The sequence below is a fragment of the Catharus ustulatus genome, chromosome 3 (assembly GCF_009819885.2).
Source record: "Catharus ustulatus isolate bCatUst1 chromosome 3, bCatUst1.pri.v2, whole genome shotgun sequence".
NCBI classification, from domain to species: Eukaryota; Metazoa; Chordata; class Aves; order Passeriformes; family Turdidae; genus Catharus; species Catharus ustulatus.
This window is the reverse complement of record NC_046223.1, coordinates 8,609,627-8,626,245: the sequence shown is the minus strand read 5'-3', so window position 1 is coordinate 8,626,245 and position 16,619 is coordinate 8,609,627. Positions and strand designations below refer to the sequence as shown.

Below are 16,619 nucleotides of genomic sequence, written 5' to 3'. Positions count from 1 at the left end.
CAGAGGTATTGCCAAAACCAGTCTGTGTTTTAATTTATGAGATATAAAAAGAAATATTAACTAGGTAACAACTTATCACCATGCAGAACAGCTTGATGCTGCCCACCAACCTATTTGAAATGTGTCTGTTGCACAGGAGCATAAAAATAGTACATTTTTCAGGCTTAGCACATGCAGATTTTCAGCACAATTTTTAATTGTGCCGTTGGACTGAAAAGCTACTGAGGACTTTTTCTCCCCAGTAGAGACAAAAAGATCCATTCCCATGGCCAGGTGAATGTGGTAGCTGTTAGCAGCTCTGGAGCTCACATGGTTAAGTGGGTGCATGGGTGCCTAAATATCCTCTGGCACAGTTGAATGCTGCTGGAAAATGCAGATGTTTGGAGCCCTGCTGTTCATGATTAGGACTTTTCAAGGGTAACATTATTGACCACTTGATTTTATGGAGAGGTTACAGTTTGCAAGCCCTAACAGAAGTGTGCTGTAAATGATTTGGTTTTAAATCCATTCTGTAGAGTGGTGCTGATGTGATTTTCATTTGCAACTGATTGTTAATTAGGCCATGCTTGACAGGCATTTCCTATTTATTTTAGCCTTGTTTGGTCAAGTGTGTGCATGTGTGTGTGAGCTACTGTTTTTCTGTAAGATCATTTGCAATCATTTCACAGCCTGCTACTGCCACAGGCTGCTGCTGGAGAAACAGTGCCCCCACCACCTGCCCTGTCTGCCCTTCACTTCTCCTGGTTGGACACCCCAGGGTCTGATAATGACACTTTATGTGCCAGCTTTCATGACTTGCTGATGATTTTAGTGGAAGCAGAAGCCTGAAGGCTTAAAAGAGAGTTGCTAAGTGGATCCAGTAAGGAAGGAGTGATTATATAAATATATAAATACTGAAATAAATTCGTAAATGCTGAAGAAGATTGAGAAATGTGAAAAAAATCCTGAGGACCTGCTTGAAAATGGTTCTGATAGGTCAAGGTTAAAGATTGCTGACAAAGGAACTTATTTGGCACATTTTTTTTCCTTTGTTGATAAGTATCTGTGAATCTCTCCTTTCTAAAGTTTGTATGATGGAAATGATGAAGTGATGACTGCTCAGGCATGTATTTTGGAAGTATGATGGGTGAGATGCTTTCCATGGATTTTTCCTGCTGCTGTTGGTCCCAATGTCTTCTGTGTCAGTGCTGCGTCAGAATGCTAACTCACCCTCTTCTTTTGTCACATTTGTCTTCCTACAGGCATACCTGCTGAAGTCATTTGAAATGAATGGCCTGCCCAAGGCGGTCCCTTTAAGTTTGCCTTACCAAGACTTCAGAAAAGATATGTGCAACTACTGGGAAAAGCCTAAGTTATCCCAGCGGATAAAGAAAGTTGATTTCTCAAATATCATCTTGACTGCTCCTTGCAAACCTCTGGAACCTTACCTGGAAATGAATGGAAAAGAGGAGGAGGAGGAGGAAGAAGAGGAGGAAGACTATGAGGAGGAGGAAGATGAGCAGGATGAGGGGGAGGAGGAGGAGGAGGGCAATGAGATTGACATGCACAGTGATTCCAGCAGTGACCTGAGTCAGAAGAGCACAGAGCGCAGCCAGGAGTGTGCACCATCCACGCTCCTGGCTGATGACCAGAAGGGGTCCAAGGGTCGAGCATCCACTGCTGATGGGGACCTGGAGCTGGAGGAAGGCTCAAAAACATTAGTGCTGTTTTCACCAGGCGATCTGAAGAAGTCTCCAGTGGCCGCAGACTTACCTCCAGAAGTTGATCTGGGCACTCTCGCTGCACTGACACCCCAGAGTGAGCGGCCGCAGCCCATGGGGAGCCAGCTGGATGTGTCTGAGCCAGGGACCCTGTCCTCAGTCCTTAAATCTGAACCAAAGCCTCCCGTGGCAGTGGCTACAGCTTCCTCCCCGTTTACCAAAGTGGAGCGCACATTCGTGCACATTGCTGAGAAGACGCACCTGAACGTGATGTCTTCCAGCGGGCAGCTGATGCGGCACGAGGAGTGCTGCCCCCCGGGGCAGTTCGAGGAGGCCATCATCGAGGAGGAGCTGGACCACCACGACCTGGTGCTGGTGGAGAATGGAAGCATTCATTCGGGGCTGGAAGGGGCAGAGACGGAGAGCTGCGCGCTTTCAGCCAATCCCGTCGAGACCACCTCAGAGACCATGGGGGAGCAGCCGGCCCTTCCCAACGGTGTGCCAAAGCTTCCCGAGGACGAACCAGAGCTCTCCGGCAAAGCACTGCTCTCACTGGATTTGGAAGAGCCTGACAAGGTGGCTACCAGGGAGCCTGGCCTCGAGAAAGCAGCATCAGCCACAGAGCACCTGAAGCGAGCAGAGACCCTCCTGGACACGCCGCAGCAGGGCCCCAGGAGGCCGCTGGGCTCCAGGTATAGGAGCCGGATTCCCATTTTGTTCTCTGAGGAGGACACTGGCTCAGACCTTTCAACTTCACTCTCAGCCAAAGAAAGGCTTTATAAGAGGGCAAAGCAGCCCGACCTGGCTCGCCTGGTGATGGAGAAGAGACAGAGCCGGCTGCTCCGGCTGGCCTCCGGCGCCTCCTCCTCAGCCTCATCCAGCGACGAGCGGCGGCGAGCCTCCGAAACCCTGTCGGCCACCGGTTCCGAGGAGGACACCCACGACTCTGATGACTCCATCCCACGGAAGGGAGAGAAGAAGGCTGTGCTGCTGGGGAGAGAAGAGAGAGCCATAAGCACAAGGAGCAGAATTCCTCGTCCCATCGTGCCGGTGAAAACGCCGTTGGAGGTGGCAAGGTCGGAGAGCTCCGTGGCTGCTGCGGTGGCAGGGCTGGGCAGCTCCCCACAGGATGCAGCTGCTGCCTGCAGGTAAGACCAAAATGGTGAGAAATGCAAAGAGCTGGGCTTGTTGAGGAGACACAGCCAGGGCTTTGCTCACCTCCTGTGACTTCATCCTTGTTTCCTACCAGTCATTTCAACCTACAGGTGTGTGAAATACTTACCTCTCTGTCTTCTTCTTTTGAAGCCTCTCTTCGCTTGCCCTGGCTTTGAGACCTTTCCTTTTACAAGCCCTTTCACTCGGTCTGATAATAGCAAATGCCTTCAGTGTTGAGCTGGGGTTTTGTGCTGCATGGAGACCTGGCCTCCTGGCCTGACTAGCAATTTGAGCTCCAAGGGCAGTGATGCTGCCAGCTGGGATTGCTTCAGTTGGTTTATCTTCCATCACAGTTACTACCAGAGGCCAACTGGTGCAATCCAACTCGTGCCCAGATTTTATCTCCTGCCTTGGAAGAGGTTGCTGCATCTGTTCTGCATGTTGAGAAGAGTCCCAGATACCATGCCTGTGTGTTGACTCAGAGAGGGCTGGGGAATCAAGGTGAACACTTAGCAGTTAACTGCATTGAGTTACCGGACGGTGTTCAAACTGGTACCCCACCTGGTTCACAGCATAGGTTCTGCCATCCTGGTGCTGGAGACTCCTTGTCATTGCCTGGCAACATTCATGCCAATCCTGCCAGGAGCCCAAGAGTCCCTTACAAAATTCCCCTTCATCCTCCCTGTTTTCTTCCTCTGCAGGCTTCAGACACAGAGACCAGCTGGAAGTGTCCCATCCGAGGGTCGAACAACGCAGGTACAAAGTCGGCTTCCTTCGTCACCGAGTTCCTCTTCTCTTCCTCCACGGAGCAGCTCGCAGAGGTCCAGTGGTGCATCCCCTCGGAGCCCTGTCATTCCTTCCAGGAACCCCAGTACTTCCCCCAGAAGCCAGCTGCTGCCTCGGAGGGAAAGCCCTTCTCCCTGCCGGCAGCATAAACCAGGGACTGCTCCTCAGCGAGTTCCTCCTTCCCCCCGACCTCAGCCCTCAGCTCAGACCCCGGGGCCTACAGGAGATTCCCTGCCATCTCCTGGCGTGGCCAAAAAACGACAAAGAGGAAAAACCCAGACTCAAAGTCCAGCAACCAAAGGAAAGCAGGTGTCCCTGGAAAGTAAGGCAGCTGCCAGATAATGACCTTCTTCTGCGAGCCCGGCAGACTGGGTAACTTCCACGTATAGTATACACTTGAGATGCTGCAGCACAGCCTTCCATGCTGGACCCACGAGTGTATAGCAGTAGCTGTACTTGAATGCTTCACTCACTCTCACCCCACGCTGCAATCAGCTCCCATGGGCCTGGCAGCCTCTGAGCCAAGGAGCCTTTCCAAGGGAGATCCCCCCAGCCCGCAGCTCGCGCTTGCTAACGCACAGCACCGAACCGTGACCCAGGCAGCCTGCCCAGAGCCTGACTTGCCTCCCTCCACAGGGATTCCCCTCTCTCTTAGCAATACCAGTCCTCAACACCGACCCCAGCTGTGGAAAGAGGAGCAGAGGTGACAAGAGCAAGGCCTGCTGAAGAGGGAGGCTCCTGTCCTGCAGGCAGCTCTTTCCTTTCTCCTTGCTGGGAAAACACCAGCCTTGGTCTCCCATCACCATGTCCCTGAGTGTTGGCTCACCTCCCACCCCCTGTTAGCAAGGGATTGCCACTAGCTTATTCAAGAGGGAGGGATCCATCCTTGTGTGCTGAGATAAGAGAAGGGATAAGGAGGAGAGGGCTCTTCTCTCCTTTCCAGAGATGCTTCTATGGGTGGGAGTTAGGAAACAGGAAGGTCTTGCTGGATGCTCCTACCTGCTCCAGTAGGTCCCCCAGAGGAGGCTGTCTAGCATTACTGCTCAGACACTGCTGCTGTTTCAGCAGATGCCTGTGTGGTGGGTGAAAGTAGGGATGTGTTGGCAGCTGGCTGGGAAATCAAGAGCTCTTGCTAATTAATGTAGAAGGGAGCACACTGCAGCCACTTCTGTCACAAATACCAAACTGTGATCTGTGGACACCACATCCCCCAGCAAGGGTGGTTCCTGTCAACCTGAGCATGGCTGGTGCCACAGACCTGTAGTCCACCAAACACAGCTCCATTGTGAAGATGTGAATAGTCACTGGATGCCTTTAGCCTGGGTGCTCCTTGCACCTGAATTCCTTGTGTTTTATTGTCACGCTCCTGGTGTTTGTGAATTTTGACACTGTGGTTGAAAGTTCCCCTACAGGGCAGGGTGGGAAATTATTACCCTGTAGTATACCCAAAACCTGCTGCTTTGCAATGAGAGGTTTGCTGGCATGCCATGGCCACGTGCATTTCTATCTGAGGGGACAATGGGTTGAGTGGCAGAGGTGGGGTTTATGTATTTTCCTTAGTGCTCACCTCTGCCACACGTTGAAGATGAACAATGTGAACTTAAAAGCAAGTGCTGTGCTCTTCAAGAAATATTATCTGAGCAGAAGCTTAACACTCAGCTAGAGCTAAATCAACTGTTTAGCCCCCAGACTAATTAGGAAGGCTTGAAAGTGAAAGCAAGGTGGACTGATACCTGTCTGGTCTTATGAGATCTTGAAGTGGACAAAATTTTCCCCACACCTCACAGGAGAAAACACTCCAGACCCAAATACTTTGTGCTTCACACCATTGTCATGCCTAAAAGAGGCTTTGCATAAGGCAGAACAAAATACAGCTGCTCTATACACCTATTCTTGTAGTTGCAACTACCTGCAAATATTTACTATTTCCAGACCACAAAGCTTGACAGAGGAATCTGAACAGTAATAAGCTTGATTCATTTGAACATGAATGCAGACAGTCACACTCATGGCCATTGAGTTCAAGGAATCCTGAAGCTGCTCATATCTACAGGAGTCCTGGAAAGGAGTATGAGAGCTGTGACAGGGTGGCTGGGAGAAAAGGATACTCCTTGCACACCTGAACAGGGAAATGTGTAGAAACAGGAGGCAGGAATTACCTCTTCATATGACAGTCCCAGTGTTGCCAACACTAAGAATTTATTTCACCTAACCCAAAGTGTTTTCCATTGATGTTCACCCTGGTCGAGTAAGCAGCACTGGGAAAACATGCCCGCATCTTTGCAGAGCAGCACTGGGAGCTCAGAGGGAACTGAGCTCAAAAACATCATCCCTCCATGTTCCACCTGCTTTGTTGCACAGTTCCACCACATTTACACTGCAGCAGCTGTTTGATAAAGTGGCTGGAAATGCAGCACGACACAAACTGCTGATTCACCAGTTTGGTTTTCATCTGGTTCATTTTATCCCTCTGGTTCACCATTTGGTCACACAATAGAAAAAGGACACACACAGACTGTGACAACTTCTGGTAGCACTATAACTTTCTCTGAGTTTGAAGTGTGGGTCAGACTAGGACCTAAGTATGTGCTGCAGGTTTAGAAACTAGAAAACAGAATAAACTCAAAGACAGATACTTTCCAGAAATATAAATCATAATGGGACTCCTATCAATTTATTGGAGGTCTATTAATTTTAGAGTGCTCAGATGGTAAGACTTGGTTGTGAAGCCTTTATCAGATGGTCCGTCCAGGTCTTAATGCACGTGCCAAAAATGACTTTGAAAGAGCTTTGAAAGAGGACTACAGGACTATTAACAGGGTTAGCAAACCTGCCTCATCATGGGAAGCCGATAAAGCACAATCAGTGTATTTGTTCAGGAAAAAGTTTAAAGGACAGTTTTCTGTGGCCTTGTGTCAGAAAGGAAGCTCCAGGGCAGAGACAAGGCTGGGCTGGACAGGGCCCTGAGCATCCTGGTCTAGTGGAAGCTGTCCCTGCCCATGGCAGGGTGACTGGAACTGGATTACCTTTAAGGTTCCTTCCAACCCAAACCATTCTGTGGTTCTGTGGTCTTCCTCTGGCACATGAAAGCAGAGAAGTCAGAGCAGCCGAGAACAGCAGATGAAGAAATTGGGCAGACTTTTAATTGTGAAGTAACCATCCAGTGAAGTCTTTCACAGGACTGTGGGGACTTTTTATTATGAAAAGGTTTCTGTGAAACTGAGCTGTCTTCTAAGAGGTCTGTCTACCATGACCCAGCCACAAGAAGCAGGCAGGATTCTAGTGACACCAAGGTATCATCTCTCTCTGTGATGCAGTGGATTCCTGGTCCCACCAGGATACATGCCAAACTGGTATGTACTGGAGAGCCACCTGACACCCACAGGTTTCAGAAAGCAAGGGAAAGATGGCCAGCAGAGAAAATAACACTGTTCACAGTGTTGTTTGACAGGGCTGGGCTGAGGGTGCAACTGGGTCTGTAGAGATCTGAGACCAGCGTGAGTGGCTGGTCTCCTCATAGCTGTGCTACCAGACTCCCTGCTCCTGCACAGTCCTGCTTCCCAGATCTCTCTGGCATGGAGGGCAGCAGGAGAGTGCATCACAGCATGGTGTGCCCCAGGTCATGTCCTCTTGGATGGAGGTGGTCCCATCCAGAGCAGCAGCACACAGAATTTCCTCTGGGTCCTCTCTTCTGTCCTGCAGGAAAGTTGAAAGGGCACCTGCCATAGCTGGAGCAAACAGAGGAGAACATGTCTGGGGACAAGAGGGGATGAGGTCTGTGATACTAGAGAGAAGTTAGGTGGTTGAGGAATGCCAGAGGATCTAGTCTGGCATCACAGGACATGGTGGCTGTCATATTCCAGAAAGGTGGGAGAGGCAAGACCCTGTTGTTCTCTGCTGTGAGTCTCATGCAAGCTCTGTCAAGCCTTGAGGGTACATAAAGCTGCTCAAACACTGCTGGGGGTGTGTGGCTGTGTCCTTGCAGGTGATTGTGCCCATGTGTGTTTTGAGGGAACTCCTGGGACAAGCCAGCATTGCTCCTTCGTCTGCATGGATAGGGAGAGACAGGTCTTGTTCATGTGTGTTAGGACTACAAGAGTCTTTGGGACTGCCTGGTGTTGTGCTGAGTCCTCACTCTCAGAGGCCTTACCCTGCTGAGATGGCACCCTGGCGGGTGAAAAGGCTGCTGGCTGGCCAGGAGCTGTCTGCAAAGAAATATGGATACAGGAGGGATGTGCCAAGTGGGGAATTTGAAAGGCAGTTCTTAATGCTAAGCCACTGTGGCAATGGTTATATGAGCAGAGGGAGAAAAAGGACAGATGGCCCCAATCAGACTGACACCATGGAGAGGCTCAAACACACGGATGGATGGAGCTGCTTAAGTGATTTGTCTGGTTGGCAGCAGAGGCACTTCTGCTTGCCTTGGTGCAGAAGGTGTTTCAGTAGCAAATCTCTCTGGGTCAGTTGTGCTTGGAACCAGTGAGAGGCAGGAGACTTTGCTTGCTCTTTTTTAAGTAAAGAATATTATAATATATATATTATTATAACAGTATAAGTAGTGACCATTATATATAGTGACTAAAGGTTAAAAAAAGGGTGCTGCTACCTTCAGAAAAGTCTCATCTGTGACTTCAGATGTGTGCAGGGCTGACTGCTGTGTGCAGTGAATATGGATGGAGGAACAGGGTCCCACTCTACCAAAGTGCGTGTCAGCTGTGAGGCTCCACCTGCCTGAGCACAAGCCAGGGCCAGAACACGGCAGCCTGGGTGGCTGACAGCTGTCTTGCTTGCCACCAGAGCTGCACCAGCTGCTGGACTGACACCCAGCTCTGTGGGGCATGGATCGGGATCTGGAGCGTCACGTGGATGCCCCTGGATAATGCAAGCACTGAGAGTTTGGTGATGAAATGCTCTTATCCAAAGCAGGCTGTGTTGGGGCAAGAAAATCTTTACATTTCTCCTTTCCAACACAGAGGTGTTTTCTCACTGTAGATCCTGCATAAGAAGACGATCACTGATAGCCTGGGCAGCTCCTGTAGCAGCTCAGTGGTCCCTCAGCACAATTCTTTCTTCTCTGTACTGTTCATTGACCCATGGCCTAATCCCACCACTATTCCACGTGCACAGACACCAATGCCCACATAAGGCCTTGCCCCACACATCAGTCACCTGCAGTTAAATTAATCCTGTGAACACAGTAAAAGTCCCATTGTGGACATAATGAGTTTGGTATGAAATTAGTTTCTTCTGGCTGAACTGAAACATGCCCATGATCCAGCAGTGCTAGGCTGATTTGACAAAGCCCACAGGCACCACCTGAGAGTTTGCAAACACCTTTGGCTTCATCTGTTTCCCAGCTACTCCTGCAGTAGGAGAGAGAGCTCGGACTGCTGTTCAGGCCCTTTCCTGGTGTGCTGTGTGCCTGTGACTGCGCTGCTAGGTGGGAGCCCATGGGCTCAGTGTGCTGCTTCCTGAGGTCCTCTGTAGAACCCCCAGGGCTCTGCTCTTCAGCAGCAGCAGCAGATGCTGCATTCCAAGGGCTGGGACTATGCTGGCAGTGGCAGCAGAGCCAGCTGATGTTCAGACCTCCATGAGCATTGGGGTTGATAGCTTTGTGAGGCCAGGGAATAGCTCTGCCTGCAAGCTGAGGTGAGCTGTGATCCCAAGTGCAGCCAGAATTCCATGAAATGACAGTGATTCATACACCATCACTCTCCTGTCACTTCATTCCTAAGGTAGCTCCTCCAGCAAATCTTGTGTTCAAAGTCACTGTATGTTCCCTCCAGATCAGTTCCCTTCTGCCTGGGGAGTTGAAGCCCTCTTGAATTCTGCAGAGCCTGAGGCAGAATTGGCCATCAACCTGTGCAGCAGGCACTGCCCCAGCAGGCCAGTGTGCTGGGTCAAAAGGAGGAACATTATCCCTTTTATTTCTGGAGCTGCAAATGGCTGGAAAACAGGTTTAAAGTAAACACTGATGCCCTCTGTGCTGAAAGGAGGAAAGAAGCTACCAAAGCAAATCCAGAGCTAGGTTCCTGGTAAGGACCAAGATGATAATTCCTCCTGCCCTTAGCTCCTGAACCAGAGGGGCCTCGGGGGTGAGAGCTTTGGGGAAGATTTTGCAGGACTGGTGTCAGCACAGTGCTCCTCAGCAGCTGCTCTGCCTCTGGCTTGGCCCATATTGCCCTGCCTGGAGTGCAGGGAGCTCTGGCACAGGTTCCCTGGAGGGGGCTGGGGTTGATGTTTCTTCAGGAACGCACGGCCCAGGCTTGGGACCATCCCTGCCTATGGGATGGGATGAGCTCTGCAGGACACGAGGTACCCCTGTGTGTGAGACCAGTGTTGGCAGGACTGCTGTGCTATGGGACCTGCTGCTTCTTCTCCAGACAGGAATTGGAGCTGGAAACACAGATAATTTTATATATCTCCTTTTAACACGATAGCATGTGACTCTACACTCAGACGTTGTACCTGGCACCGATGTTTTCCTTCGCCTCTGGCACACTCTGGAGACAGGACTTCTGCTCCCTGGTACTGCCTGCCTGGAAATGTGACTGAATCCCAAGGCTAAATCTCTCTACATATCTTCTTTGCATTCTTTAGGAAAGCAGCTGGAGAATGTTTACACACTGCAAACAGAATGTAGGACTCCGACTGAGGAACCACAATCTGGTTCAACTGCATGGCAAATTTCTTGGCCATAAAATCTGGCATGCATCACAGAAGCCCTGTCTGTGTACAGACCCACCTGGCATTTGTCTTAATTTCAGATCACATCTTAAAAAAAAAATAAACTATTATACCATTTCTTGTTCATATAAAACACAGTTGTCATTAGATTTGTTATTAAAAGGGGATTCTGGATCATGCCATTAAAAGCCTGTCTACCTTTTCATTGGTGTCTTCTCCCGTTTATTGGTGTTCCTTCACCGTGAACCTTGTTTACAGCCACACTGCAGGCAGCAGGCGCAGCCATCCACTCCCAAAACGGCACTTGTCAGAGAGAAAAGTCTGCTTTTTTAACAACAACAACAAAATTTTAAAATATGCTTTGCAAAGTCTAAATGCCACAGTTAAGATGCCACATTTGTAGACGTATTGGACGTGCACATTAATATGTGAGAAGTGGAGCAAAAGCAAACAAGTAACTTAGCATGGTTTGACTTTTAGTACTCTCTGACCATCTGATGTTTAAGCTGAGGACAGTTTTTACAACATTCCTTTTACCATATTCAAGTTACCTCATGTCTATGGTGTGCAGACACATCCAGGGGTGTGTAGTAACAGTTTAGTACCCAGCTTTAGGAGGGGGTGGTGGAGGAGGGAACAGAAAAGAATAAAAAAACCTACTCCCTTAGAAAGGTTCCTGGGATCACAGATTTTATTCTTTCTCCTATAGCCAAAAGAAAACACATTTGACTCCAGTGTAGAATCCAAAATCATAAAAAATAAACACTGAGACATAAAAGCTCCTAAAAGTCAATGTCAGGAAGAGGCAGATGAAAATTAAAGCTGAGCACCATAAACCGGGAAATTGAGAAGCATTTCAGAACTGCATGGATCAGTTGGGAGCAGGGGGGTTGCTGGGGGGGCTTCATCACCACCCCTAGATGGCAAAATGAGAGTTTCTCTGGAAGGCAGGTTTGCCAGGAACAACGTGCTGGATTCAGCCTCTGCCTTTGTCAAGTGAGGAGGTGAGTAGAGGAAGAAACTAAACCAGGCTGCTCATGGTGGAACAGCCTCACGAAATAGGAAAAGACAGGTTTGCAGGAGGAGTCAAAATCTTTACTCAGAGCAGCTTTTGTTATATCTGGAAAAGCGATAGAGACTGTTGGGCTCAGAGATCTTCCTTCTGCAATCACCTTGAGGTATTTCAAGACAAGAAAAGCCCAAGTGCAGACAAGGCAAGCCACAGGAGTGCCTTAATACTGCAGTGAAAGCCTGCACTGCAAGGAAACACTTGATATTCCCAACATTGTATTCATCTCTCTGATGTCAGAGGGAGGCTGCCATGGTCTTTAACCAGGGGTCTCAGGAGTCAGCTGGATCCAAGGACCCTTTCTCATGCCAGTGAGAATAACTCCATCAAGCCTGTAGCTTCAAGGAAGTTGTTAAAGCTGTCAGGTTGCAGAGAACACCTGGAGATCACAAGAAAACACACAGGTTTCATCATGCACAAAAAATGTCAAAAGAAAATAATGTAATTGAGTCTAGCTGTTTAAATTCACTAATTTCATATTTGAAACAGTGAGGTAAAGCCTCAGATTTAAAATAAGAGGCTAAACAAGCCCAAAACCTTGTGGTGTAATATCCATAGGCTCATAGGATAATTCAGGTTGGAAGAGACCTCTAATATTACATTTAACCCCAAAGCATAAATGTACATTGAAAGCTGTCAATAAGCAACCAGTTTGGGACAGTGCATCTCATAGAAGTAGTCACAAAAACTGCATCTTCAGACAAGGAATAGGTTGGAGGCAAGGAGATCATCTGGAAAGTAATACCAAATGCCCTACTCTCTTTGCCATGTGTCTTGTTAGTGGTGGAGATGGAGTGTTGAGTGAGTCTCTTATTGATTCAGGGGAAGCCTGAGTCAGTTCCTGTATTGCTGAAATCCAAATTTGCAAAATGCAAAGGATGCCCATTTAAACACAGGGCAGGAAAGTCAAAACTGAAATCTTGGACACCCAAGATAGGAGGTAGGAGATGCTTAGATTAAATGAGAAAGATGGTGGAGCAAGGTAATTAGTACAGGAAGGTGATCAGTGAAGGAAGACAGAGAAATTCAAACACTGAAGGTGTGGTGCTGTGTGGGGAAAGCATCTTCTCTGGACACTGCAGCTTTTCTTTACTCCTGGGGAGGAACCCATTGGGAAGGGGAGGAAACGCAGGGTAGAGCTGTGGAGCTGTTGGGACCTGACAAGCACATGGCCATCCTGGAAGAGAAACAGGTGAGTATTGGAACTTCCTTCATCAACTCTTGGATGTAATTGTAGTAATTCCCTACAAATCACTCTCACCATCTCCCTGTTTATACTTTTAATGCAGGTGTGTGACCGTGTGTATTTTCTATTTTCACTCCCACCCCTTTACTGTCTGCACAGGCTTTCCAAAATCACTGTTCCAGCCAATGCCAAAGCCTGTCCAAGCTCCCCATGCAGGATTCCCTGAGTTTTTGATGCAAAGCTCTGACCCTACAGGGAATCAGGGCTCCAAGGACACTAATGGCTGTTACTGCCCTGCACCAAGGTTCACCGAGCACCTTCTGCTTGTAGCTCAGGCCTTCATTTCTGCTCAGGACTGTGTCTTCCATCCATCTGAGCTGTGTTAGACATGTTCCATGCCTGGGTGCTGCAAGGATTTGGGTGCTGCTTTGTCTTCAGCCCTTCTCCTGCTCCACACCAGGCTCTCTGGAGGGACTCTGGTCCTGGTTATCCTCTCACTGTGTCTGGGGCTATTGATCACCTCTGTCCCACCCTTGGCTCTGCCAGCCATGCTGAGCTCTGGGTCTGTGCCCAGCTGAGGAGGACATGACTGGTCCTGGAATCTTCCCATTCCTGGGTTTTCATTCCCTGCTCATGCTGCTCCCTGAACCAGTGGGATTGTTTTGAGTTTCTTGGCAATGTTTTACTTCACACAGGATTATCCTGTCAAAGTGAGAGTAATTTAATCAGATGGAATCTCACCCCTGAAAACATTTGATCCTGTGTGGACTTCCTGCTGTGTCATTCTTTCCCTGGCTGAAGGAGGAGTTTGGATTTGCCCTTTCCTGTGTAAAATGCAGCCAAATAATTTGGGCTGAACTTCTGTCCCACTACAGTTTCCCAGCAACACCAGTTAGAGGAAAATGACATGAAATTAGTTCCATGAGATAGGGAAAGGAATAAGAAGGGGCATGAGACAGGTCTGGAGGATCTGTCTGGGAAGCAGGGAACATGCAAGTGCTGGCTGTGGATCCATGATCACACACAACAAAAGACATGGAAGTGGCTCGTGTCCTTTCACACTAAGGCAGAATCAATGTTGTATTTTTGACAGGTAAGAACAGAAGCTTTGGCCAGAACCAGTCTACTTACAAAACAGCTGTCATTTGTACAGTTGAGTGAAACAGCTGCACACAAGACAACTGCAAGCAATGGAGAGCAGAGTCTTGTTAACATGGCACCAAGTCAGAATGGCATAAACCTTCAGGAGCCCCAGGACCTCTTTGTTGGCTGCACCTTCTCTTTCTCCGACTGAGCTACAAAATCTGGCGTGCACACATCCTACCAAGAGCATTTGGACACACTGCTGCAGCCCAGTGCACCTTAGACTGACACTGCAGGAATCCTCAGCTGACACTGCCAGCTCTGTGGGATCTTCCTGTCTAAACTGCCTTTACAAATTAGAGAAAAAATGGAGCCTCCCTCTGTGTGCCACATCTCTCTCCTGCAGGCATCAGAGCCTGCAGTGAGAAGGGGACTCTTGTGCCCTCTAACAGCAAGTCCAGCTCAGTGGCTCTGATGGACACAGATATTCATGGCACGTAGGCATAACTCGGAGAGAATGGAGAAAATTATAATTTAAGCACCAGCCTGCAAGCACTGATCAGATCTCCAGCTACTCTGCAGCAGCTGAGACACCTGTGGGGTGGCTCCAATTGCTAAAGGAGCAAATCAGCTTCTTTTCTCCTCGCACCATCCAGCTATTACAGCTCCATAGAAGGGGCTAGGGAAATTACTGGTGGAAACAGAAAAGGTAACACCTCAGTGACCAAGTAATTTAATAACCCAACCCTCTCAACAAGTAGTTGGCATCCTGAAAAGGAGCAGAAAGAAAGATTGCAAGATGAAGTGTTACATGTGTCAAGTAAAAAGTAAACTCTTCCTTTCAGCATTATGCACTCGACAGCAGCAGTAGAGAAGTCTAGCTGCTCTCACTGGGCATGTTCAAGAAGTTTGAGTCAGGTCTAATTAACCATGTTGTTAATTCAGTCAAGTCAGTCACAGACCTTGCACATGTGTTGGTCATTAACTAAAGCTGGTGACTGGGTAAAGGAGCACATTTGGCTTAAAGAAATAGAGCAATGTAGATTTTAAGCAATGCAGTACGAGTAGCAGAGTCCCAGGAGTTGCAGAACAGTGATCTGTAATGTCATTTTGTGATGGGGAGGCTGGATCTGTTTGCAGTTTAAATATTCAGCACCACATCAGATGGAGTTTCTCTCCCTTGCTCTTAGAAGACTGGTGATGAAAAAAATAATTTGTCCTTAAGTTCAACTTCAGCTTAAACTGTAACCCTGGAGGCAAAGCTTTGTCAGGTGTCCCTACTTCACTCCTGTGTGCTTCCTTTGTGCCTGTCCCGGGATGAGCACTGAAATGGCTCATACCAGGCACTGGGGCAGCACATTAGTGAAACATGGGTGGGCAGGTATGCTGCTGGAAAGGGAAAAGGTCTCTTAAGGTCACAGGTCATTGTTTTATTCTGCTCTGTGCCCTAGCAACACTTAAAGTCTGGGCAACACCCGGTCTGGGCCATCAGCCGCAGCAGGAGCCCTGTGAAAAGCTTTTTTGGATCTCCTCATCACTACCTGCTGCTCTACAGCTCCTTGTCACCAGCCCTTGGCTGCAGGGCAAGGCAGTGCAGACAGGCAGGTCCCAGCAGCACCTGGCAGCCAGCACCACTTCCAACATTCCCTGAGCCCAGACTCTTGCTGTGCCTGCACCCCAGCACCAAAGAACCTTGTTTTCATGGTGAATGAAACTGGAGCTGCTTTAAAGAAGAGTATGTGTCAGGGCAGCAGCTTGGAGAAAGGCTGGAGATGACTCATCAGCACCTACCAGCACTCAGGAGTGCAGGGCTGGTGGAGGAGGAAGGGCACAGATGGTGAGGAGAGAGGTAAAAATGCAGTGGGAGATAACTTAGAGCAAGCTCTCAGCAGCTCCACTGCTCTACTCCTTCAGCTGTAGCTTTGCAGGGTGCTTCCCTGCTTGATGTGATGCTCTGCCCCTTGAATTAGGACACAACCTTCTGGGATGTTTTGTCCCCAGGTGTGAGGAGGGTGTGAAGGGACTTGCAGGAGAAGGTCCTGGCAGAGCCAGCCCCTTCTCACACTGCTTTGTATTTACTGCCCCAATCTAATCACCAGCCTGTGCAGCCAAGGCACCAGCACCTGTGGCCCTGCCAGTTGTTGCACATTCACTCCTTTGGCTGTCACATCGGTCCCCAGAGCACAGCAGGGACAGGACCACACCAGGCTGGACCCAGCAGAGGATGTCATGGTCCCCAGCATGAGAGCTGCAACCTCTCTGCGTGCCAGGACTGCAGCTCCCATCAACTCCTTGCCCTTGTCCTGGGAAAACACCGTTCCAGGTGGAGAACAGGACTTTGTGGAGAAACATTTTCACTTTTTCCATTTCTTTGCAGGGCACAGGTGAGCAGGTGGCTCTCACTCACCTTTTCTCCCCAAAGCACACACTTCTCTGCTTGTATCCATCCTGAGACACATCTCCCTTCCAGGCAGCTTCTCTGCACTCCCTGCTCCAAGGGTTTGACAAAAACCACACCACAACACACTTATCTGGTGCTCAGCAGCCAAGTTTGGTGTCCTTGGATGCCCTGACACAGTGGCACCCCTGCTCTTCCAAAGGCGTCTGTCATGGTCCAGTGGGTCTGGCTGGTGACCAGCTCACAGCAGGCAGAGTTTGCTGCAGGACCTTCACATGGGAAATGAGAGTGCTCTCACAGTGCTCTCCCCACAGCCTGCCTTCCTGATGGAGGTGTCCCTCTCCAAAGCCACAGCAGGAGGGAAGGACTCCAAAAAGAGCAGATGCCCTGTGCTGGGTCTGTTTGAAAAGGGCACACAGAATAATTTCTTTGGCTATACCCTAAGTGGAGAGTTCCACTGTGACTTTTGACACCTTTCAGCAAGGTCTCAAAGTCCAAAGAGGTGGCTGTATGAAAAGCCATGGGAAGTTGAGCTCCAAGATCAGAGGCTGCTTT

At 49.1% G+C, this 16,619-nt stretch overlaps 1 protein-coding gene across 4 annotated transcripts in view; it reads left to right on the top strand.

Annotated features, from left to right (window-relative positions):
- Nucleotides 1–10,533, top strand: part of TTBK1 (tau tubulin kinase 1) — a 107,615-nt gene extending 97,082 nt beyond the window's left edge. For all 4 annotated transcript variants that reach the window (XM_033055862.1, XM_033055863.1, XM_033055864.2 and 1 more), the window contains 2 exons: nucleotides 1,242–2,848; nucleotides 3,557–10,533. In XM_033055862.1, coding sequence (XP_032911753.1) covers nucleotides 1,242–2,848; nucleotides 3,557–3,983 — 2,034 coding nt within the window. In that variant the 3' untranslated portion in view covers nucleotides 3,984–10,533. The remainder of the gene's footprint in view (nucleotides 1–1,241; nucleotides 2,849–3,556) is intronic.
- Nucleotides 10,534–16,619: the final 6,086 nt, after the last annotated feature.